The sequence below is a fragment of the Natator depressus genome, chromosome 1 (genome assembly GCF_965152275.1).
Source record: "Natator depressus isolate rNatDep1 chromosome 1, rNatDep2.hap1, whole genome shotgun sequence".
In the NCBI taxonomy this organism is placed as follows: Eukaryota; Metazoa; Chordata; order Testudines; family Cheloniidae; genus Natator; species Natator depressus.
In genome coordinates, this window is record NC_134234.1 from 140,017,870 (window position 1) to 140,044,571 (window position 26,702).

The 26,702-nt window shown below is 43.1% G+C and overlaps 1 protein-coding gene across 1 annotated transcript in view; it reads left to right on the top strand.

Moving 5' to 3' along the window:
- The window catches only part of PHEX (phosphate regulating endopeptidase X-linked), a 132,328-nt gene that overhangs the window by 13,903 nt on the left and 91,723 nt on the right, over positions 1 to 26,702 (top strand). The window contains exons 4-5 of the mRNA XM_074946129.1: positions 23,642 to 23,728; positions 25,812 to 26,038. Of these exons, the coding sequence (XP_074802230.1) occupies positions 23,642 to 23,728; positions 25,812 to 26,038 (314 nt within the window). The remainder of the gene's footprint in view (positions 1 to 23,641; positions 23,729 to 25,811; positions 26,039 to 26,702) is intronic.

Consider the following 26,702-nt stretch of genomic DNA (forward strand, 5'->3'; position numbering starts at 1 on the left):
GCAGACACCAATTATGTTTTTTATCCCTTTTGTTTAGCCTTCCTTTTTTGTGGGGACCTTGCTGCAATGTCCCACGCCTCTGTCACCTCAAGAATGGGTTACTGTGATGTGCTCTACAAGGGCTCTGCATGAAACTTTTCAGACATTGCAGGTACTGTGAACATGCATCTACCTGTCAATGAAGCTGTATTTCCCATATGAAGCCCCTAACGACCTCCTGTGCTCTGTGATCTGTGCTGGCGGCCAATTGATTCTGGGTGAAGTTTAGGGTGTTGGTGTTGATTTATAGAACCCCTCAATAGCTATTCTAGGTAGAGCTGGTTGGAAAAATTCAGACAAAACACCTTCTTCTGAGAATTTTGCTGATTTGTCAGAATTGAAACATTTTGTGGAGATGGTTCAATTTCAGTGAAATTCCAGTGGAACCCAGGCAGGGATCCAATGGAATGTCAGAAGCCTGTCCAGTTTCCTACCAGCTAGCCCACCCTGTTGGGGACATCAGGGCTTCAAGGGTCCATGGCTTTGGGACAGCCCAGCTATGCAAACTGCCTTGGAGCTTGGGACCCCAGGACTTCCAGAGTCCATGGCTTCAGGCAGTCGAGCCATAAAGACTGCCTTGAGGCCATGGCTCCATTTTCGTTCATAGGCAATTTTGAAATTTGTCTGTTTTCATTCCAAAAGGGGAAGAAAATCAAATAGCTCTAATTCTAGAAAAAGCATCGGTCCCCTGGTTTAAACAATAGGAAGATGTTCTTGGTTGAGGGAGGCTTGACTCCTGAATGCATTTCCTTGGTTCACCAAAGATACAGTGATCTTTAGGGCACACTGCAAAACTCATCTCTTTGCTAATGGGTTCGCAAGATGCGGTAGGAAAGTCTCATTATGATAAAAAGGGAGACAGAAAGTTTATAGATTATAAACATTGGATCAATTTGTACGGATTTTAAAAAATGTTTTGCGTGTGTGTGTGCAGAATTTTGAATAAATGTTCAATGTTTATGAATAAAAATAATTATTATTCATGTTAACACCTCAGGGTCTCAGTCTTACCTTACTAAACAAATCTCCAGGTGACTGCAATATACCAGAGCCCTCTTAATTATATAGGACCTAAAAATTTTTACACAATATTTCACAAAAAGTGTGGCAAGGCACCTCTTTTGCCACATCAGCTTCAGCTTTTCTCACTTTGGCCAGAAGGGCTGGAGTAAATCAGTCCTATGCTGGAGGTTTTTAATTCTTAACTTTGGCCTATTTACAGTGGGCCTCATGGTAGGCCCAAGTAGTTCTTTTAATAAAAACAAACAAACCCCACAATACAAAAGAAATACATTTCCTTGCCCCTCACTGGACCATTGACTCATTATGCTGGTTTCTGGTTGTCAGCCCTTCCCCAAATAGAAGTAAACTCAGTGTTTCCCCTAAAGGGAGGCAAGCAGCTCCACCTAGGAAAAGCCTTTTCTCCCTGCTGTCTGTAGGGTTGCCAATTTTCTAATCTCACAAAACCGAACACCCTTGCCCCGCCCCTGCCCCGTCTCCGGGGCCCTGTCCCTGCTCACTCTATCTCCCCTCCCTCTGTTGCTCACTCTCCTCCACCCTCACTCATTTTCACTGCGCTGGGGTGGGGGTTGGAGTGTGGGAGGGGATGGGGGTTCCAGGGGCCAGAAATGAGGGGTTCCCAGTGCGGGAGGGGGCTCTGAGCTGGGGCAGAGGGTTGGGGTGCGAAGGGGGTGAGGACTGTGGCTGGGGGTGCAGGCTCTGGGGTGGGGCCAGGGATGAGAGGTTTGGGGTTCAGGAGGGGGCTCTGGGCAGGGGGAAGGGGATGAGGGTTTTGGAGTGTGGGAGGGGGCTCTGGGTTGAGGTGGGGGTTAGGATGTGGGAGGGGGTACAGGCTCTGGGATGGGGGTGCAGGCTCTTGGGTGGGGTAGAAATAAGGGGTTCAGGGTGTGGGGGGGCAGGGTGTTGGGGTTCAGGGTGTGTTGTGTGGGGGCTCTGACTGGGGGTGTGGGCTCTGGGGTGGGGCTGGGGATTAGGAGTTTGGGATACAGGAGGGGTCTCCGGGCTGGGGCTGAGGGGTTTGGAGTGTGGGAGGGAGTTCTGAGCTGGGGGAGGGGATTGGGGCATGGGAGGGGATTTGGGGTGCAGGCTCCAGAAGGAAGTTTGGGTGCAGGAGAAGGCTCATGGATGGGGTAGGGGGTTGGGGTGCGGGAGGGAGTTCAGGGTGTGGGCTCCAGGCAGTGCTTACCTCAGGAGGCTTCCGGGAAGCTGCCGGCATGTTCCTAGGCAGAGGCATGGCCAGCTGGCTCTGTGCACTGCTTCTGCCCACAGGCGCTGCCCCCCGCCCCCAGCTCTCTTTGGCTATGTTTCTGGCCAGTGGGAGCTGTGGCACCGAAGCACGGGACAGGGGTTGTGTGCAGAGTCCCCCTGGCCATCCCTCTGCATAGGAGCCAAGGGACATGTCCCCACTTCTGGGGAGCCGCACGGAGCCCTGCCAACTGGACTTTTAATGGCCCAATCAGTGGTACTGACTGGAGCCGCCAGGGTCCCCTTTCGACCGGGTGTTCAGGTTGAAAACCAGGTGTCTCTAACCTTGCTGCAGTTTGTTTCTCATCCATCCTCTCTCTCTTTCACCAGAGGGTTTTTTTAAAAGGCCCTTAATTGGACCCAGGTCTAATTAATCTGAGGTAACCTCTTCTCAGTTCATAGGAAAAATGGCCTTTGCCATTCTAGGACTGATATACCTGCCGTCCAGGATTCTTTTATAGCTGTCAGGTCTGACTTTGTCAGAAAGGTAGGGCTGGAAGTCACCTCAAGAGATCCTCCAGCCCCCAGCACTGAAGTAGGACCAAGATTACTTAAATCATCCCTGACAGGTGTTTGTTAAACCTGTTTTGAAAAGCCTCTAATGACAGGGATCCACCGCCTCCCTTGGAAGCCTATTCCAGTACTTAACTGCCCTTATAGTTAGAAAGTTTTTCCTAATATCTAACCTAAATCTGCCTTGTTTCAGATTAAGCGGATTATTTCCTGTCCTGCCTTCAGTGGACATGGAGAAAAATTGATCACCATCCCCTTTATAATAGTCCTCAACATATTTGAAGACTGTAATCAGGCCTCCCCTCAGGCTTCTTTCCTCAAGACTAAACATGGCCAGCTTTTTTAACCTTTCCTCGTAAGTCAGGTTTTCTAAACATTTCATCATCTTTGTTGCTCTCCTCTGGACTCTCTCCAATTTGTGCATATCTTTCTAAGAGCGGCACCAAAGACACAGTACTTCAGCTGAGGTTTCACCAGAACTGACTAGAGTGGGACAGATACCTTCCATGTCTTACAACACTCCTGTTAATACAGCCAAGAATTTTATTGGCCTTTTTACTATCACATTTTATAGTCACACTGTTGACTCATGTTCAATTTGTGATCCACTATTGACCCCTCCTTTTCAGCAGTACCACTGCCTAGCCATTTTGTATTTGTGCATTTCATTTTTTCTTCCTAAGTATAGTACTTTGCACTTGTCTTTATTGGGCTTCATCTTGTTGATTTCAGACCAGTTCTCCTACCTGTCAATATCATTTTGAATTCTAATCCTGCTAGCAACCCCTCCCAGGTTGGTGTCATCCACAAATCTTATAAACCTACTCTCAACTCTATTGTCCATGTTATTAAATAAATTAAAATAAATTGTGCCAGACCCAGGACAGATCTTTGTGGGACCCCACTAGATACATGCTCCCAGTTTAACAGCAAATCACTGATAACTATTCTTTGAGTATGATCTTATAATAGTTGTATACCCCCCTTACAATAATTTCATCTAGACCACATTTCCCTAGTTTGCTTATGATGATAATGTCATGTGGGGCTGTGTGGGTGAGGTAACATCTTTTATTGGAGCAACTTCTGTTGGTGAAAGAGACAAGCTTTTGAGCTCTGTGTGGCTTGTTTGTCTCACCAACGGAAGTTGGTCACCCAACTTGTCTCTCTAGTATCCTGGGACCGACATGGCTACAACTACACTGCATACACTGCATCTAGGACTGTGTCATTTATAACAATGAAGACTGTCTTGGGTGTGTTGCATTCAGTATAGTCTGTTTTGTTTGCATGTTACCATTAGTGTGGCATTCATTGCTATTGTTATTCCTACTTCTTGTCTCATATTCAGGATCACATTCAGAAGTGATATCACCAGCTTCTTCCCCCTCATTCTGTATATCAGTGATTGAGTTTTTTGAGAATTCTTTCCAATACTATTAGAGGTGGGTAGAATTTCTATCTAACAGCATAATATGAAAAAAAAAGTTTTTTCAGAAGGTACTTGGTGAAGCTTTCGGTGTTTTTAATTGAGATTTTTACTTTACTGCCAGACAGTTCCCAAGTCCCAGTTATTAGTAAGAGTTCAGATATTTTCTCACTCTCTAAGCAGTTTGCTCATCCCCTCATCTCTGAGCAGTTTTCTCACTCTCTGAGCAGTTTGCTCATTTCGTGATGCCAAATGATGGAACAGAATTGAGAAGTGTGCTCCAGTAATCCAAACGCAGAACTTGAATTCAAGAACTCCTGAATTCTCTGGCTCCAATGTTTTCTTTTAATCTTAATACATGCTGGTGCTTCAGTTTTCCCAATTTGTAAAACATGTATAATACCTGCATTGTAGACCTATTGGAAGCATTTAATTAGCTAATGAGTACAAATTATTAGACTATAAAATATTTTATGTAAGTGTTTCATTTACGAAGAGTGATGCTAACCTTTTACACTGCTCTCCCCATGTGGCTGAATTACTTCCAGTCTAACTCCCCACATTCCCTTTTTTGCCAGAGTCCGGTCAATAACAGTTCCTCCAGGGAACATGGGCCTTCTGACTCCAATTCCACTGATAATGGTACAATAAATACAGAGGTATTTATATCTCTGCATAAAATTTGAGATTCAAGCATTACTCAAAATGTGAGACTTTGCCAGAAAGGTAAAACAAGATATGAAAGTCTGCCAACTCAGTACAGTACAACTTATTTTTTGTTAAAGTAACATACCTGAACAGGAAGTAGAACAGCCAGGAAGTTTTGCAGGCTCTTGTGGCATCTAGAAAGAAAAGCTGTATGTGTAATGTGTGTTTGGGAAACCATGGGTGAAGAAAGGAGATCATTTTGGTTCTTGAATGAGGTTTAAGGCTCCACAGCAGCTGAGCCACAGGATTCCCACAGAGCCTTTCTGGTCAGAAGAGCAGAACACCACCTTCTTGCTTTTGAGTCTTGTGAGAGATCACTACATCGGTACTGAGAGCTGACTTTCTATCACCCTTTCATTCTATTTTTGAGGCAGTATTTATAGTAGTTTTGTACCAAGCTTATCTATTGAAGCTGTTGTGTATATCAAAATGATAGATTTGTATCCAAAGATGAAAAAATTCTAAAACTATCATTGTTTTCTTTGTGCCTTTAATTCTAGAAAAAGAAACATTTATTACCTTAAAACCACGATAATCTCTGTGTCATCTAATTTTCCATATTCCCTGATGAAAACCAGTTATTGAAAATGCATGGTAAAACTATGAATAACATGAAGTAAAGCGTAATGTTGCTGCTAAACATTACACTGCCGTTCTATCGTAACAATTTTGCCTATTACTCTTATGCCACTGTTGTAAATTAATGGTTCTACTCTCTTATGGCTACATGTGTATAACCCCCTGTAGCATGCTGCCACGAGAGTATACCTCCAAAGGGCTTTTATGAAAATAATGTTAAAATTAGGTTTGTGAAAACAGACCCTCCTCTCTCCAAAAGTTTATCAGCGAATGTTGTTTTAGTTTGTGCGTAGTTATGTTCGTTCAGTTTTATCTGAACTCAAGTGAGGTGTCTATCTTTTCACACACAAGCTCAGATAGGTTTTTTTTATAAAATTCTTATACATAGCCCTTACAAAACATTGAAAGTGTAGCAATAGATTTTCAAAGCACTGTCATTTGGGCTACATGCTGCATAGTATGGCCTTCAGGCACCACTGAACAGCATTAGGAAGTAATTATATTAGCACAGCTGTATAACTGGCATTTTCACGTAAACCTCCATGTTGCTGAAATTGATATTGGCTGGCAAAATGGCTTCTTAGGAAAAAAGCAAAACTAAAATGGTATTATTTGAATCAGATTTGTTCGTTTAAGTGCGCTTTTTATGAAATAGTTTGTCTTGAAAGATTTGTTCAACTTATTTATTTCTTCTTGAGATACAATATCACTGTTGACTGATTAATTTACTAAATCATCATAGAATTCTGATGGAAATGCATATTAATTACATCCTCATTAATGCCACATTAATTAGCAATGATTTAAGAGCATTACCATAAATGCCAAAGGAATCATGATGGGCCAATTATTTTCAAGTGTCATTAGACTATTTGTGGTCAGAAATACACTACCCTCATGAGGGAGGCTGGTGGATATTTACTGTGTCAAAAACTGAAACACGTTTGTCGAGATGGTCTAATTGGTGTTGATGTTTATATCATTAGATGTATTTTAAAATAAATAGAGGAGGCAGCTGATTAAAACAGAGCAGGCCTGGATTAAGGCATAGGCTGTGATGGCCCATGCCTGGGGCCTGGAATCCTGGAGTCAGCTGACAAGAGCTCAGCTCCCCCTAGATTATATTTGTAGCCCTCATGGATGCAAATAAAAGCTTCAAAAGGTGAAACAAAGTGAAGTGGTGCCTGCCTGAGCCTCTACAGAGCCTGAGTCAGTAGCTCCAAGAATAAGCAGCCCTGTTCATCAGAACTCTAAAACCTGCTGCCACCCAAGAAAGGGTAGGATACAACATGAGAGGGCTCTATGTGGGTTGTGTCCAGTGCCCTGCTTCTACTTGGCCCGGCAGGAAAGGAATATTTTCTTATTCCTAATTAAAAGAACACACAGGACAAGAGTGTAGCTTTAAACCTCTGCCTGTGGTGGAGCCCTGGGAGAGCATACACAGCAGTAACAGCTTAGTATGATTTAGTAGGTTGCACTTCATTAGCATATGCCAGCTCCTCTCCACTGGCTAGCATGGGGTGTGATGGGATCATGTCCCCATCCTTTGCCTGCTTTACTGGGATTCCTTCCACTATTGTTGGTGCGCAAGAGCTGAGGTTGTACCTGGCCCATGTACAAAATCACAATGGGGAAAATGGCTTCTTGGCTCTTTTTCCCTTGAATTGGGGCACCTTTCAGCAAGCAGGTCTTACCACACTCTGGCGCTAGAGTAAATCTAGAAATGAGTGAGAGTGCACATGGGTCTCGAACCTAGGTTCCCACACAGTTCTCTCACTTCGGCTGCCACTGGGTAACTCACCCAGAACTATTGGAAGTGAGAGGCTAGCAGAACTCTGACTTCTCCAAGAGGCACTCCCCACGAGGATCCTGACTAAGGACAATAACCAGCCACACTGATTGGCTGGACCATACAATTTAAGCCAGAAGGAGGCACAGGAAGTTGTCTGAGCAATGGGGAGACTTCCTGACAGCTGCACTGGACCTGACTCTTGCTTGATCCCTGGGTTGGACTCTGGTTCCGACCTCTAGGTCAGACTGCCCATGTCCCAGTCCTGACAGCTCGCTTGGACCACTAACCCCTTGACAGAGCATAACCTTCCAGACATGGATCCAGCAGAGCCCCTCCCACCCCAAGGAACAATGACATCTTATGAGCAGGTAGCCCACAGACAGCCAAGTGATGCCAGGCACAGGCTATGCAGCTGGCTGCTGAAAACCAAGGTTGCAGGACCAAGTGCTCCAGCTTCTTGCTGAGAGCACTGTGCTTTGGACCTGAGTCAGCACCCATCATTCCCCCTCTGGAGCGCTTTGACAGGGATGGCCAAAGATTTTGAAGTTTCATGAATCAGTGCTGCCTCCAATTCCTGCTTCACCCACAGATGTACTCCTCCAACGCAGCCAGAGTAGGCCTCCTAGTCAGCTTCCTGACTGGAGAAACATTGGGTTGGGCCTGACCTTTACTTGAGATTGTCTAACTGGGGCACCTTCCAGCAAGTGATATCAACCATTTTTGGTGATCCCAATTGCACCTGCACCACAGAAGCTGCCCGGCATAAGCTCTGACAGTGGCAAGGTACAGCTCCCTCCTATGTAGTGCATTTCTGCTGGCTCATGTCAGCCTGGAATGAGGCGGCCCAACTACAATGGTTCTGGGTGTGGCCTGTGAGAAGCAATCAAGGATGAGCTGGCCCTGATTGAGAACCTAGCAGACCCAGGTGCTTTTATTGATCTCACCGTCTAGATGGACAATCAATTGTGGGAATGGTGCCAGGAGAAAAGGGGAGTGCCTTGACAAAGTGTACCCACAAGTCTGAACCATGGTCCTGACTGGAATGCGTGTCAGCTCCCGGTTAGCAATACCACACCTACAAGTTCTAGCTGAGTAAGGTGTACCTGGACATACCCAATAAATTCTTCCACAGTGGCCACTCATTGATGTGAATGTAGCCTGAACCCTCCAGATTCTCCTACAGCTGAAATCCATCCCAGACCTAGTAGAGACAATTGATGGATCCCTCTTGTCCTTTGGGCGAGTGGCCATGGAAACTGTGCCCTTGGAGGCTTCCATCAAAGGACATCCCGAGGTACTGAAATTCAATGTCATCTGCTCCCCGCACTTTCCTCTGATTCTGGTTATCTCCTGGTCAGTCTGCCATAAGAACGGGAACAGGTCAGCTTCCCCTCAGAGTTGTGCCATCAGCTCTCCAGCCCACAGCGGGTGGAAAGTGTGCAATAGTTTTCTAAGGACAACAAGCAGAGCACTTGGCCTGGCTGGTTCAGCCACAGATCTTGAACACCAATTCCTCCCAGTAAAATGATTATGCAGATATATTTGAACCCCTTCCTCCATCACAGACTCCCTACCACCACTGCGGGAGTATGACTGCCCCATAGAATAGTAACCAGGGGTGAAGAAAGATTCTGTTTGGGTGCATTTATGCCATGTCCGAGCCTGAGCTATCTGCCCCACAGCCTTACCTTCAAGAAAACCTGCCCAAAGGGTTTATTTGCAAATCCACCTGTCCCCTGGGGTGCCAGTACTTTTCATGAAGAGGAAGAATGGAAGCCTCCAATTGTGTGTGTGGTTACCAGGCTCTGAACCAACTCATAATCAGGAATTGCTATCCACCATCACTCATGCGAGTGGTTATTAGACCATGTGGAGGCTGTCTGGGTATACACCAGGGGTGGCCAAACTTACTGATTCTCCAAGCCACATACAAAAATCTTCAGAAGTTCGGGAGCTGGGGAAAGCCTGCCAGGGCTTGGGGTTTCAGCGCCGTGGCAGGTACCTGCCGGAGTTCGGGGATTCAGCCCTGCTCCAGCTGAAGCCCTGAGATCCCCATCCCTGCTGCGCAGACGCCCCTACCCCACCACCCCGCTGAAAGGCAGATATCTCAAGCTCCCTTCCCCCAAGTCTGGTAGATTGAGAATGGGGGACTCATGGGGGGCTCCGCGAGCCGTACTTTAATTGTAAAAGAGCTGCATGCAGCTCACAAGCCACAGTTTGGCCACCCCTGGTATATACCATGCTGGACTGCCAAGGGGCATACAACCTGTTATGTACTATAGTGAGGGATGAGTGGAAAACTGCTTCTTGAACCAGGTATGGTCACTTTGAATATCTTGTAATGACAGTTGATTTGACAAACACACCCACCATATTCCAGCATGCCATCGATGATGTGTTTTCGGACGTGCTGGACCAGAATGTGGTGGTATTTCTGGATGACAAATTGATTTTCTCTGACATAGAGCAACATACCATGCATATCTGTACAACTGTCAAAAGGCTACGCCAGCATGGCCTCTTCACTAAGCTGGAAAGGTCTGTAGTTCACCAGTCCTCCATAGAGTTTCTGGGGTTTCTCCAGTTCCCAGAGGGTGTCAAGATGCACCCATGCACAGTGAAGGCAGTCCTGGTTTGGGTGACGCCTTGGAATGTTTGGAATGTTTGCTAGAGAAGGTATAGAAAGAAGCAAAGATAGTGGAAGATTGACAACAGAATGGGACAATAATAGCCTGAGTCTGTGTTAAGGGTTTGATGAAAAATAAATTGCTGAAGAGGAAACGTGTGTAGCTTTTGTTTATAAATGTAATTATCGGTCTATCTGTATTTTAACCAAATTTGAGACAAACATTGACTCCTTGGATCCTGAAGAGATAGCGGTTAAGATATTCTTGTAGAGCTATGTGAACTATTCAGAAAAAAAGTTGAAATTTGAATTTTAAAATTTTCTACTTTTCATTTTGAATTCATAAAATAATCATCCAGTTTCAGACAATAACCAGCAACATTAGGTGTTTTTTTTATCTGGGTAATACAGTAGGCCATAGCTTGTTTTTTGATTATATTTTTTAATTAAAGACCTCAACATTGTGACTTAAAAATGCAAAACTTTGTTTGGACAAAGATAATTTTTGCATATGAAATCACATTTCTGCACATTTTTTCTGCTAACTTGGTCATTTCCTGAACTTTTAACAAAGATCAAAGTATCAGCTTCATGTGTTAACCGAAAGCAAATTGAAAATAGCGCTTGCAAAATTTGTTTTAAACAACTTGTAAGGGCCCCTACTCCAATTGTTTCTCTACCAGAGCTGCTAATATTGGCAATATTATAACCACCACAAACATAGAATGAAAGATGCACTCCATCCTATACTGGTATTTTCACCTTCTCAAAACATTCCTTTTTTTAAGAAGAAAATTTCTTATGCTTAATCTCAATACAGAGCTGATTTTTTAAAAAGGTTTAACTAAATTGCATGAACCATTTTTGAGTTATGAGGGATTTCAAATTTACTTTTTTGGAATTTTAGAAGCAAGCTTGTATTAAAAGAACAATCTTTTGCAGATTACCTTTAAAAAGGAGTGTGGTGTGAGTGGGAGGTATAGACTGAGCAAATTAGACATCTGAACTAGAACCCAGCAGGTGAATAAAGGTGAGTGACTAACAGAGATGGTGGCTTGTGATGGGGGAAAAAAAAGTAAGTGTAGTTCTCATCTCAATGAGATTCCAGGAAAGTAATATTTTACTAAATACCAATTTTTAACAGGAAAAATGGGTAGGCTAGAATGTTTGACATTGGGATAAGGTCTCAACATGATTGGCTTTTCTAAAACACAGTGGAATGAAACAATGTAATCAAATACTATAATAACTATACTGTGGAAGCTAGATTGGGTTTTATTGGTATTGGAACAGTGCTGTACATAGGATTCCATAGACTCTACTGAACTAACTTCTGGTCAGGAAGAGGACCATGACTGGTAGAATCTTTATGGAATACCAGGCTACAAGAATACATGTATAAGACCTAAACCTGCAAAGAGAACCATTTGGGTGTATGTGCACGAAGGTCCATGTGGTTCTATTTGCAGAATCGAGGCCATATCATTGCTGGTAGATATACAACCAATGTCCAGATCAACACAATGAAGTTAAGTCAGATGGCCAAATCCACCAGTGATGTAAGAAGATGGAACCTCATTGATTTCAGTGGAAATGATTCCATGTAGACTAGTGGTTAACCTGATCCAGAATATTTATTGCACGAGAGTTTAAGGAAGCAAAAAAATATACTAGAAGGGTGATAATGGGTAATTTCAGTTATCCAGACTTGAATGTCATAGTGAGATGTGGTTTGAATAAAATGTTTCACAATATCAACATAACAATATATTTTTAAAAATAATAATATACCACGAGCAATGTGTTCTCAGAACAGCTCATTCTGAGGCATCACAGGACTGGTTACTCCTGTTCCCAATTAATACACAAAAGTTCAAAACTTGTCGGGGGTGGAGTAAGGAAATCGATTTTAAGAGCCCTTTAAATAGAAAAAAAGGGCTTCATCGTGTGGACAGGTGCAGGGTTAAATCGATTTAATGCTGCTAAATTCGACCTCAACTCCTAGTGTAGACCAGGGCTTATTGGTTAAATCTTATTCAGAACCTCCCAGATTTACCTGGATTTCTATATTAGGGGAGCTGTGGTATGCAGCCTACTGAACTCAATTAGTGCACATACAATTCAGGAGAAGAGACCATGGGTCAAGTTGGAGGAACAACATTGTGCCTAATTTTAGATGTTTGTGGCTGGTATTTTTATTTTGAGATAGAACATTATATACTTAGTGTTTCTTCTTTCATAAAACTCCCAGATGTCAGCCCTCTCTCTCTTATATCCAAGCTGTGGGAACTTCCTGAAAAATGGGAGTAGAAATCAGATATTCTAAATGAATGTCAGCTGACCCCAAACCATTCTGAAATAATGCTTCTTGGAATGTGTTCACGTAAATCTGCACCACTATAATTAAGGCTGTGTTTGTCAAGACATGACTTCCATAACAAAAGCTATGGCTTTCGTTTATTGTTTTTTATCATGGTGTCTGTTACCCTGGCCAGCCCACTGCTGGAAGAATCTTCCACAAATGTTAACAAGTTTGGCTCTCTATATGTTCAACGTAGAGAGTTTGAGAAAATCATGGCATGTGATCATACTATTAAAGCCCATAGTCACATGCACATTGTGGCGGAGCTAACCTTGCACCTGTAAACTTCTAGGGGTTCAGGCTGCATCTTTAGAGTAGACATTTCCAGCTCTGGCACTGACTTGCTGTGGGACTTAGTGCGAGCCATTTAAGGTCTGATTCTGCAAGATATTGAGCATCTCACATGACATGCTGGGCAATTTCTACTCCTGCTGACTTCAGTGGGAGCCAAAGGCATTCAATACCTTCAAGGATCAAGCCCTTACTTTCTCTGGGTCAAACGCTGCTTGCCTTTACTCTCACAAAGGACCATTGAAATCAATACGACTACTCACATGAGTAAGAAAAGCAGGAATTGGACTTCTCTGGCTCATTTTCCTTATCTATAAATGTTGATAAAGTTGTACCTATTTCATGCTTAATGTCTGTAAAGTGCTTTGAGATCCTTCTCATAGGTTTATAGAGTTTAAGGCCAGAAAGGACCATTAGACCATCTAGTCTAACCTCCTGCATTGAGCCCAGTAACCTGTGTTTGGCTAAAACGTATCTTCCACAAAGGCATCCAGTGTTGATCTGAAGACATCAAAAGCTAAAGAATCTATCACTCCCCTTGGTTTGTTCTAGTGGTTAATCACCCTCACTGTGAAAATATTTTGCCTCATTTCTAATCTGAATTTGTCTGGCTTCTAGCTATTTGTTCTTGTTATGCCTTTCTCCGCTACATTAAAGAGCCCTTTCATAACCAGCATTTTCTCCCAGTGCAGGTACACTGACACACTGTAATCAAGTCACCTCTCAATCTTCTTTTTGAGAACTGAAACTTATTGAGCTCTTTAAGTCTCTCATTCTAAGGCCTTTTTCTCCAGCCCTTAACTCATGTTTGTGGCTCTTTTCTGCACCCTCTCCCACTTTGCAATTTCCTTTTCAAAGTGTGGACACCAGAACTGGATGCAGAATTCAAGTACCAGTAGAGGGAACGTGGCGGGGGGGCAGGGTACGTGGGGTCATGTGCACCCCCGCCCCGAGATTTGCTGCTTGGCTTATACTGAGCATGCTCAGTAACACTGCTGAAGCCAGCTGCCCCCCCCCCACTATTGTCAGGCACAGATCGCCTGAGTATCAGCTTCACCAATACTGTATACAGCGTTAAAATTGCCTCCCTATTCCTCCTCACTACTCCCCTTTTTATATGCCCAAGAATCACATTGGCTCTCTTGTGCCACTGCATTGCATTGGGAGACATGTTTTTTTGGAGTCACTGCTTTCTAGGATATGGCATGGTTCTATTAGGTTTTTCTACTGCACCCATCATTATGGTATCTGAATGCCTTCCAACTGGCATGCTCACACATGAGAGCATTCCTTGGTGAATGGTGAAAAGCATTTTAATACATTTCAACTCATTGTCAAATCTATCTTTCCAAATATATAAATTTGCTAATTCTTCTTACTGCAAATGTTTGTAAAGGCAGGGGTGGGGGGGATGAATACAAACCAAAAATGTAATTGTCTTTCTTGGGATAATAATCTCTCCCCAGTTGTAACCAGGAAGGTTTTCAGAACTGTGAAAAATACATTCTTCTCGTATTGTTTTTCTAGTGCATCAAATATACCTAGTTAATCACATGCTTGGTTGATATGTGTTTCTGAGGGATATATTGTATGTGCTAAATAATCAAAAATAGCATAGAATGTATACAGTCTACAGATGGACGATGACTTTGGTAATTTGAATCTATATTTTTATTTTGAGTAAAAATGAAATGCAAATTGATCCATCTTTTCCCAAATCTTGCTGTACTACAGATTCTTTTTCATGCAGTCCAAATTGGGGAGGGGGGGGGAAAGATTTCTCATTACAGTAAATAAAACAAGGAGTCTGAAAACCAAAGAGAAGCTGTGTCAGACTGTAGGCTGGAAAATCAACAAGAGCTAGAAATAGCAAGTAAGATTAAAGGTACCAATTTAACCACAAGACTATTCTTAGGCAGTTTTAGAATAGTTTTTTTTTTTAAAAAAAGCAAAGCTTAGTTTGTAAAGTGAATTATACTTACTTTTAACAATAGATGATTGCTATTTACTGTATGGGTAGTAAACCTCAGAAAGTTTGCCTTTTTAGTCTATCATATCCTAAAAGAGCGCATTCTGAATGGGTTTAGTAAGAATACCTTTTCCCAAGGGAAAGATGCTGCAGCTACTGATTCTGTTTGCCCATCTAATAAGATTTTGTACTGTGCCCATCACATTGAAATCTGAGCACCTAGAATTCATAGGGTTGAGCACTGTTCCTAATTGTATATTACTTTATATTACAGTTATCTCCTCAGTGCTTTGGGCACGATCTAGTAAGAGCTATATAAAGTGATTTGATCTGATTCTTAACACCGAGGCAGCTAAAAATAAAGACATTTGCAACCGGAGTCTTTCAGCCTTTAACTCTCTTGACAAAAGGAAATGACCCCAAACCAGTTAAACAATTTGGAAAGCTCAGAAGGTTTAAGAGACCATGAACACCTTGAACATACTTCAGAGCACACAGATGTCACTCACTAAATGAGGCAAGTTACAGCATTCCAGAGCTTTGGAGCACAGTTATCAAAAGATGTGGGCACTTGCCCTATTTATATCCATCTTCACATATAAAATACATCCTGTGCCCAAGCCACCTGGCACAATACTGAAGTATAGAACCCAGATGATGAGAATGATAGTGAATGTCAAATCCAGTGAAGTCCCTTGGAGAAGAATTTTGAAGTTTAATTTGGAATTTTGAAGGAAATTAAAGCAGTGACTAAAGAGAAGGCATAATCTAGTTATAATGGACACTGGAACTAGTACTTTATCCACAGAGAGTTTATGAATCAAGTTAGATTTCCTTCATTCTAATCTACCTCACTACCTATCTAGAGTCCTATTCTATGCACATGACCATGGTGTCTAAATCATGGTGTCTAAGACAAAGTGTACTAATGGATTCTGGAATCTGAAGAACCGTGAACTATTCTTACTGATTTTTATATTGTGCCTTACAGACATAGAAGACACAGTCTCTGTCCCGAAGAGTTTACATCAAAATGGCCTCAGAGGTGCTGACCTCTTGAAACAACTAGAGGTGTCAGTGGGAGTTGTGGGTCCTTAATACCTTTCAGGCATAGGCCCTTAGTTATTTGGCACCTTTTCGTGCTGTCATTTAGGAACATCTATCCTTTTACTTCAGTTAGGGAGCTGAGGTAGAATCCAAACCCTCTTGAAGTTGATGGTAGTCTTGCCATTGCCTTCAATGAGGCCTGGTTTTCAGTGTTGATATATATCACTGTTGATATCTACTGTGCTTCTCCTCTTTGCATATACACTGGGTCCCTTCCATCTTGGAAAGTGGAGGATGAAAAACGTTCTTTTTCTGTAGAGCATAAGGGAATGTTTACACAAGTGGCTTGCTTCAGGACTCTGGGTCTGAAAGATATCATGAAAGAACCTGCTGTCTCTGGCACATGGTTCTGGTACTGTATGGTCAGGAGATGGACACTGTGCCTTGTGCTTTAGAGATTCTCAGGGTAGAGAAACCCTGTGCTCTTGGTGGCCGATTGTCACCAGCTATGTTTGAGAGTTACACTGATCACATGTTTCAGAGACGTACAGATTACAGAGATGTTCTAAGCTAATGACAAAGAGATCATTAGAGACACTGATCGGGAGTCATCTTCAACTCCTCTCCTGGGTGCTGGCAGATGCGGTACTGCATTGCTACACAGCAGCAGCTTATTGCCTTTTGGCAGCAGACAGTGCAGTATGACCGGTAGCCGTCGTCAACGTAGTCCAGGGTGCTCTTTTAACCGACCTCGATGAGGTCAGGGGCGCCTGGGCAAACATGGGAGTGACTCAGCCAGGTCATTACCCTTTTAAGTTTCGTCTCATGGCGATTCAGTCCGACTGGCAGTCCTACTGCACCGTCTTTTAATGAGCAGCCAGGAGATGACGATAGCCAGCAGTCATACTGCACTGTCTTCTGCCGATCACCCAGGAGATGACGATGGCTAGCGGTCGAACTGCACCATCTGCTGCCAGCAAGATGTATAAAGATAGATGAAGTGGCTCAAAACAAGAAATAGACCAGATTTGTTTTGTATTCATTTTCTCCTCCCTCCCTCCGTGAAATCAACGGCCTGCTAAACCCAGTTTTGAGTTCTATCCTTGAGGGGGCCATTCTGTTTCTCGCAAAGCCACCCTCTTTGTTGATTTTAATTCCCTGTAGGCCAACCCTGTAAGCCATGTTGTCAATCACCCCTCCCTCTGTCAGAGCAACGGCAAACAATCGTTTTGCGCCCTTTTCCCTGGATTGCCGAGCAGGACCAGATGCCATAGCACATCAAGAATGGAACCTGTTCAGCTCACCGCAGCAGTTATGACCATTGTAAACACCTCATGCATTATCGTGCAGTTTATGCAGAACCAGCACCTGAAAAACCAGGCGAGGAGGCGACAGAAGCGTGGTGATGAGGACATGAACACACTTTTCTCTAAAACCATGTTCCCTCGCAATTTGGAGATCATGGTGTTAATGGGGCAGGCTCATGCCAGAAACGCCGATTCTGGGCCCGGGAAACAAGCACAGAGTGGTGGGACCGCATAGTGTTGCAGGTCTGGGATGATTCCCAGTGGCTCTGAAACTTTCGCATGCATAAGGGCACTTTCATGGAACTTTGTGACTTGCTTTCCCTTGCCCTGAAGCGCAAGAATACCAAGATGAGAGCAGCCCTCACAGTTCACAAGCGAGTGGCAATAGCCCTGGGGAAGCTTGCAACGCCAGACTGCTACCGGTCAGTTGGTAATCAATTTGGAGTGGGCAAATCTACTGTGGGGGCTGCTGTGATGCAAGTAGCCAATGCAATCATTGAGCTGCTTCTATCAAAGGTAGTGACTCTGGGAAATGTGCAGGTCATACTAGATGGCTTTGCTGCAATGGGATTCCCTAACTATGGTGGGGCATATCCCTATCTTGGGACTGGACCACCAGGGCAGCTAGTACATAAACCGCAAGGGGTGCTTTTCAATGGTGCTGCAAGCACTGGTGGATCACAAGGGACATTTCACCAACTTCAACATGGGATGGCCGGGAAAGGTTCATGACGCTCGTGTCTTCAGGAACTCTGGTCTGTTTAGACGGCTGCAGGAAGGGATTTACTTCCCAGACCAGAAAATAACTGTTGGGGATGTTGAAATGCCTATAGTTATCCTTGGGGACCCAGCCTACCCCTTAATGCCCTGTCTCATGAAGCCGTACACAGGCAGCCTGGACAGTAGTCAGGAGCTGTTCAACTACAGGCTGAGCAAGTGCAGAACGGTGGTAGAGTGTGCATTTGGACATTTAAAGGGTTGCTGGCTCAGTTTACTGACTCGGTTAGACCTCAGCAAAACCAGTATTCTCATTGTTATTGCTGCTTCCTGTGTGCTCCACAATCTCTGTGAGAGTAAGGGGGAGATGTTTATGGTGGGGTGGGATGTTGATGCAAATCACCTGGACACTGAATACACACAGCCAGACACTAGGGCGGTTAGAAGAGCACAACAGGAAGTGCTGCGCATCAGAGAAACTTTGAAAACCAGTTTCATGACTGGCCAGGGTACTGTGTGACACTTCTGTTTGTTTCTTCTTGATGAAAACCCACCCCCTTGGTTGCCTCTAAATTCCCTGTAAGCCACCCGCCTTTGATCACAGCTTGCTTGCAAAGGAAATAAAGTCACTATCATTTAAAAAATATGTATTCTTTATTAAAATTGATTATAAAAATAGGGAGATAACTCACAAGGTAGCCTGGGTGGGGTGTGGGAGGAGAATAGGAGGGAAGGAAAAGGCCACTTTAAAACTTGTTGAATGACAGCCTTCTGTTGCTTGGGCTGTCCACTGGGGTGGAGTGGTTGGGTGCCCGGAGCCTCCAACCTGGCGTTCTTGGGCATCTGGGTAAGGAGGCTATGGAACTTGGGGAGGAGGGAGGGCGGTTAAGCAGGGGCTGCAGTGGCAGTCTGTGATCTTGCTGCCATTCATGAACCTCCAGCAGACGCTGGAGCATGGCTGTTTGATCCCGCAGAAGCCCCAGCTTTGCCTCATGCCTCCTCTGCTCTTCCTGCCGCCACTTCTCCTCACGTTCATCAGCCACTGTCCTGTACTCTGCTATTGTGTCCCTCCACACATTCTGATGAGCTCTGTCAGTGCCGGACAACTGCATGAGCTCAGAGAACATTTCATCGCGTGTGCGTTTTTTTTGCTGCCTTATCTGAGATAGCCTTTGGGACGGAGGAGGGAGGCTTGAAACATTTGCAGCTGCTGGAGGAAAAAAAGGGAGTGAAGTATTTTAAAAGATACATTTTACAGAACAATGGCTATACTCTTTCATGGTGAACAACACTATTCACATTACATAGCACATGTGATTTTAGTACAAGGTCGCATTTTGCATCTTATATTGAGTGCCTGCAGCTTTGGTGTTAGAGATCACACACGCAGTGCCAGGCAACAGAATTCGGCTTGCAGACGGCCATGGTAAGCCATACTCTTTCAGCTTCTGCAACCTTCATAACAGCAGAGCCCTCCTTTCCCATACCAAGCAAAGCCCATTGAGTTGGCCATTTAGTGCACTTGAAAATTGGACCCTGGTCTCCCTTGAAAATTTGGCCTATATGTGTCTGTTTCTCTACTACTTGGGTCTCCCACCCCACTCTGTTTTCCTTACACAATAATAGTAATAATAATTAATAATAAAAAGCTTTAAGACTAATAAGACTCAAAGAGCAACAATGTACTCTGAATGATTTTTATTTTAGTTTATGGGATACAACAAGAAGAAAGAGGAAATGTAAAGTCTCTAGCACAGCATGTGTCTCCTCTGTAGCAGGCTGCAGCAATTCATAGAACAAAATGACTGTCAAAATCTGTGTAACGCTGACAGACCCTGGTTGTCAGCGGGTGGGATTGAACCTGGGGCCTCTGGAGCTTAGTGCATGTACCTCTACCACATGAGCTAAAAGCCACTATCAGCTAAGGCTGTAAATCAATCAATCAATCAATCTCTATCTCTCTCTTCCCCCCCCCACTAAATGGAATACAACACCTCACCCAGGAGGTGTGTGGGTTACATATGCGCTAGGAGAATGCTTAGAAATGTAAATGTGCAGCATGCAAGAAACTAAAGCAGCAGTTTCATAACTTGAAGCACTACATTCCCTTCTTTTTTTGTTGTGCTTGCCTTCGTTTATTGCACATATCAGTGTCTCACTATTCCGGCTTCCTTTATTAGTTTCACACACTTCCCCTGTATTTCAGAACCCTCCATCCCATAGTAATATCAGTGTCATTTCTCCTTTTTGTTAATTTTAACCTCTCCAACCCTCCTCTTAGGTCTCTACTTCTCTTATCAGTTTTACCCCCTCACTTCCTCCATGTCTCAGACCCCTTTTTCTCGTCACTGTCAACAGCCTTGGGAATCAAATTATCAGTAGTGGCTAGCAGCAGGCTGGATTACACATGAACTCTAATAGTGACACGTAGACCAGGCACTAGTGGGTTAGGTTATATTGGCAAGTAACCAAGAGAAGAGGCAGCATGCCCATGTTAAAGAGAACAGGAGACAATACGGAATGGTATTGTGCATCTCCACAGCTTCAGATGGCACATTCTTTGATAAGATGGACTGTGCAGAGTCTAAAAGTTTTGAAATTAGTTGTGTTTTCATCCAGTAATTTTGTTATGCTTTATTTTTTGAAAGGGATCCTTGGAGGGCTAACACTCTCTTTAGGGTTAAAAGGAAACTATGTTTTCACAAACCGAAATAAGAAGATAAAACACGCACACGAGTGATATTAAAAAATCTGTATTAAAAGAACATTATTTAGGTTGCAAAGCCAAGCACTTGAAAGGTAGGAGATGCCAGGCTTACAGTTGCCTGTGCAGCCTTAATTCTGCCCTCTTGTACATCCTGTGCACTGAATGAAGCAAGCATCTTGTGGGAAAAGTAATAGAGGACTATGTAATTAAAGACTGTATCATAACACGTATGTACAACGGCGCTGGAATTAAGGTTGCACAAGCAAGTGCAAATCTAACACTTTCTAACTTTTGAGTACTTGAGTCTGAAAACTAAATAAGTTTCTTTTAATATAGCTTTAAATGTAATTTTGTAGGGTGTTTTAAAAGGAAAAAGGTTCCATCATGTGTGACTGTAACCATCCCTCCCCCCCATCATCATCATCATAGTTTTGACCCTGAACCATTAACACTGCAGTACAAATTGCAACCACTGGATCTTCAGGACTAACTACATGGGCTGTAAGCAGCAGAAGGCTGTTATCCCAGAAGGTGGACCATTGGGTGCAAGTGCTAGGTTGTGAAGGGGGATCCCAGCCTGGCCTGGCTCTCTCCCCTCTTTCTCTAGCCCCCCACTAGGAATTGGCATAGCTCCTGCCCCACTTGGTGCCCACAGAGGGTGGGATGGACTATGTGGTGGGTTCGGACGGTGGTTGATCTTGTGTGCAGTTTCTCTGTTTTGCTTCCTATTCCCTACCTTTGGGAGTTAGAGGAGCTGCAACTCCATCTCCTCAGAGGGACAGGGGGATGGCTGCTAGGGAACAGGTGTTCAGCCTAAGTGGGGAGATTGCAGTGTGGGGTGATGAAACCTTGCTCCATGTTGGAACTCTCAGAAGAGGGCAGAGGCCACTGGGCCCATGTGCCTGGTCTGGGGATGGGGGGACCCTTGCCTAGCCCACTACAGCTGCTCTGGCAGCTCCCAGATATTCCTGTTGCTGCTACTTTAGTGCTGACATGAGCCTGGCCTTAGAATTTTTGTGTGCAGTTATTATTCTGGCAATCTGCCAACATTTTTCCTGAGGAACACAAGCAAGAGAAGAGAAATGGGAATTTTTAACAGTTTATACCTCAGCAAAAAATGAACAGAATTTCTCGAGACAATGAAAAAGCGCTTCTCTAGCCCGAGCACATTCCAGCTGCCCAATATCAAAGGCCTCCTGCAAACAATGGTGTGAGAGTTTCTCACAGGAGTGGTTGCAAGAATCCTTCGTACGGCTAAATATAGAGGTTGCTACCAGCTCTTCCTATAATATGTGTGTACGTAGATATAGATACAAAGAGACCCGTTCCTCCTCCTCTTTCCTCACTCTTCCTCAAGTACGTGGTAGCAAAGAGAATTTTAGTACTTGAAAGTTTTCACACATGGCAATTTAAATAGAAGGATGTCCAAATTGTGCATTTGAATATTCGCATTAGCACCTCAGGATACAAAAAGCAGAGAGGGAGAGGCCTGAACCAGAACACCAGATTGGAATCCTCTTAAACTAAGGGGCAGTTTGGATCCAAATCTGAACTTTGAGGCTAGGTCACATGTCTGCTGTAAAGAGCGTTTATACCCCCAAAGAGCTAATTTGAGGATCAAAATGCAGGATTTAACCATCTTGTTAAGATTCCCATTTTTGAAAACTGAGCTTCTCGTGTTTAACAGTCAGAATCCAGAATATTCTTTGCAAAATTTTTAATTTTTTCTAAGCAAATTGGAAGTGTCTTGCTCTCTGTCATTCTTTGCTGTAATGTAATGAGTGTTACAGCTGCTTCTTGTAGCAAGTAAAAAAAAAAAAAAAAAAAAGTTATTCAGTGGAAAGCACCGGGTCTGATTTTAATAGGATTTTATGTTAGTGTAGTTCTAGAGTTGGTTTTATTTTATTTTAGCTTATGGTCTTCCCCTCTTCTGGGCTTTAGCTATCCAACGTTGTTAGCTTCCAATTTTCATGACTGTTGCAACTCTCTGGCAAGAAACAGAAATGATTGCATTGGCTTTAGTAGGAGGCTATTTTTCATTTTTAGATTTATTGAGATCTGAATCACAGTTTCCTTTAAAATTTCATATTTAAAGCTTGGACAGAGCTGATAATCCTGTTTAAAAAATAAAGGGCTTGAGCTACTTCCATTGAGAACTTTGCTCATGAGCCTTCTGGTAGAGATATGTTGGTGACAGCTATGATGTTGTGTTTATGAAGCTCAGAAATATTGATAAGATTGAGATTTGAAATAAAATCTATCAAGAACTGTGCCCTGCAGTAGACTGGGGGAGATTCTTATCTGAAACTAAAATAGCATTATCGTGTTAAAAATGTCTTTAAAAACCAACCAACCAATTTTGTTGTTGTTATTTTTGGTATTTATTCTGTCATAATAAGACAATTTTAACCACTCAAAACTGATGACAGCCACACATACAGAACTTCACCTGCAGTACTCTGCTACATCATGCGTTAGTGTAGCTGGCAGGAGAATTTTTGTTGTTTTCTGCAATTTTTTTCTGGGTGTAGATTTTTGCTCCTCAAATGGGTGGATGTGAGTTGTATTTGTAATATTCTTTATGGCAGATCCTTCAAGGTGCTGAGTGCCTCCTGAGAAATGCGTAGTTCCTTAAGCACTTACTGAAGACAGTGGCCATTATGGGCACTCATCCTCATAGTCTCTAGTATTGTACCCGGTAGAGAGAAAGCTACCCCATTCCTCCAGCATGGAATTGACTGTCATCGCCAAGCTTCACTCTTGTGCCCTTCCTATATGAGACAACAGTGGGGACAGTGGTATGGTAAATTATTGGAAAAAGCAGTGGCCAAAAAATGAAAAGGTGGCCCTGGTAAATAGTGGTATAGAACAGCATTGGCCCTGGAATGAAAAGACTTGTTCAGCTGCTTGCAAGCTCTATCCTCCCCGACCCTGCCTTAAAAGACAAAGGATGAGCTATATTGTGCAATGATTTTCACTTCATAATGCAGTTTTTAAAAAATTGTACCTTAAAGCTTGGGTTTTAAAGTCATTTGAAAGTCTCCTCCTTATTGGCTCTCTCTCCTCCCAACTCTCTAGAGTAACTCAGTTTAAGTACCCTGGAAGGGGTAAGGTTTGAAACAACCCAGCCAGGATTTAAAACTGTTGGTTTGAGGAGATGAGTGGTATTTAGACCATGAAGTCATCCCACAATGATACATTTTCCAACCAGTGGCATGATTTAAAAAACAAACCAAACCCTGCATTTTCCAAGGCCTGGGAGAAACTTATTTTACTGTGTATGTTCACAGCACTGCTACAGAAACCTATCAGCAAGAGACGGGACAGTGAAGCTGTACAGAAGGCCAAAATCCTTTACTCATCGTGTATGAATGAGAGTAAGTAACTTGATTTTGTTTGGGGGCATGGGAGGGCTGTATATTACCCGTATTAGGCTCTGATGTGCTAACAGAAGAAAGCAGTGAAAGCTTAGGCCTAGTCCCTGCAGTTGTACCGATGCAGGCTGACATTTGTACTCACTGAACTCAGTGAGGCTCCAAGCAAATGCAAAGATCCACTCACAGGGATCTAGTTACAAGTTCAGTGTCTTATTTTGTCAGTAAAGTCAGGCAATGTGCCTCTGAATATACAAAGGCACAAGATACTATATTTATGTAGTTCTCCTTTGAAAAGTGATTATGCTTTAAGGGACTCTCAAAGCGATGTGGGAGCATTGACTGGCAGGTTAAATGAGTAAATTGTTTTATAGAATCCTCTGATGGAATTGTTCAGCTGGCAATTAAGGACCAGATGGCTCCAAACTTTACCATCGAGGTTGTGCCCTCAGGCTTCTCACTCTGAACCCCTGAGTCTATATCACATAGCCAGTTTTCAGCCTCTACAATAAATATTTGTCACCCCTGCTCCTCAACACTAACCAAAGTGTCTCCTCTATTATCATACTAGTGTGTACAGTTATGGCCTGAGGATTTTGGAGAGGGTCAGTGAGGTGATACTTTGGGACACACCCCAAACTCAGTGGAGTCATTTGACATTGAAAGGGTGGGTGGCAGAGTGAAGGAGATCAGGATCTTCAGGCCCCTCAGCCTTTTGCTGGGCCTCCCCTGCTTGTTCTCTTTGACCTTAGCGAACAATTTCCATCGAGTTGTTTTCATAAACAAGCTAGAAACTTTTTCATTTTTTCTAATGAAAATTGAAATTCTTCTTTGCATTCCTATTTCCCCTATATCGGGGGCATCGAAATGGTAGGGCCCACAAGCCAGCTCTTCAAGTGGGCCCGGACAGCAGAACCCTCTTAAAGTATCTCTGGGATGATCTGCAGTATTCCTTGCTCTCTCCTCTCATGAGTGCAGCTGTTGTGTCTTCAGCTAGCCCTAGCCTAGGTTGTGGTTTCTTGTAACTCCATCTCCATTTTCAACTCTCACAGTCTCTTCGCCAGTCACATCTGATTGTGCATGTCTCTAGAACCTCCACCTCCCAAAAATCTCACGACGCCCTAATGTCTTCACAAGGGGCTGGTACTGTGACATGTGTTTTTACTTTTGTTTCTTCTGGGTCAAATGCAGTTAGCAATTTATCTTTAAAGTTTCTGGAATCTCTTGAGTCAGTTCCTTGTGGGGGTGGGGGATCAAACCTGGTAGACTTGGTTCCTCAACGTGTTCCTCTGTCGTTTTCTCAGAATTTTTTTTAGAAGTTGTTTCCCCCACCCCGTCTTATGGAGTATTTCTTTTTTGATGCTCCAACATGCTGTGAAGCTGACTGACTAAATGATTTTTCTGTTGCACACTCCATTGTATTCTCTCTCTGGCCACTCCCATTCCCTCTCAATTTTGTTTGCAAATGGCAAGTATTCCTCTGACCCAATCAAACTCCTATGCCAGTTGTTGAGCAGTCTCCAGCAGGATTTTGTCACTGCATGTTATTTCATTCCCTGTTAGACCACAACCATTATTTAAAAGGCAAGTATAGTTTTTCATCCCATTTTCTTAAATAACATATGACATTTCTATCAGTCTTTGGGTTTTCCACAGAGTTCGTCACTGTAGTACCTAAGCCGATTCTTACTTTATATTTTAAATCTGACCTAGATCATCACTATGTATTATTTATCTGAAACATTTCTTCCATTGGCTATGATGAACATACTGTAGAATTAGAGTATAGAGAGGTTTACATTCCAAGGACAGGCACAGAGCAGCTGAATGCAATGCAAGTTTCTCCTTGCCCAGGTTATCAATGCTTGATTTGGATAAACTATGATAAAGGAGTCATATACTCTTATTTTCAGAGGCGTCTTTTCAGCAAAAGACCACCCAAGGCATTAAGTTTGAGCTATTCTGTTTAGTCTTGCCTAGAAATTGATCAGTCTATAAACATTTCTATCTCATTGGCATGACTTTATACCCACTACTGGATTTGAATTGTCTGGAACTTAACTGTTGGTACATCTTGCCATTTAAGATAAAATTGAAAAAGTGGATGCAAAGCCACTATTAAATATACTGAAGAATTCGCTGTTCCGTTGGCCTGTGCTGGAATCTAACATCGGACCTGAAGGACAATGGTCAGAAAGGAAGTTCAGCATGCTCCAGACCCTTGCAACTTTTCGTGGCCAGTATAGTAACTCGGTCTTCATCCGTTTGTATGTGGCTCCTGATGACAAAACCTCCAATAAACACATCTTAAAGGTACAGTATAACATTTCTAATATGCTACTTGTCATAGCTATGTGATCCATTTAAAAAAGTGAGTTCAATACTGTGCTAATTTAAGTTCAGCTGTAGCCGTTAGTACCCAGTGGCTTGCACATATACATGATCACCCATATATGGGAATTTAGAAGCCACTAGGTACCAAATGCTACACTATCATGGGTGAAAAACTTATGTAGCTAGGATATTTTATTCCTTAATAGGGCAGAATTGTGAGTGAAATACATTCCTGATGAATCAATATCCAAGATCAATGTGGGTATCCAAATGAGGTCAGAATCTGATTCTTGCTGGTTTTTGTGTCCTATATGTGAAGCATCAGTTGTATGATGAGGAATTTTTTTTTTCTGTGAAGATAAAAGATGGTGTATCATTTGCAAGTATTACAAATTTGGGATTTTCCACTTTGTTAGACACTTAATTGGTAGAACTAATATATTGTCCTATATCGATATGTCATCATTCATTTCATATGATCCCCAAACTCATTCATGCTTTAAATACCGGAGTCACTTAACCTTTCAGTGAAATGCAGTCACTTCTGCAGCGTAACATGGCTGCAGGTTAGCAATGCATGCTAACACTACACAACAATTTAGGGCAGCAAATGATTTAAAATATGTTACCTAGCTGTATCCTA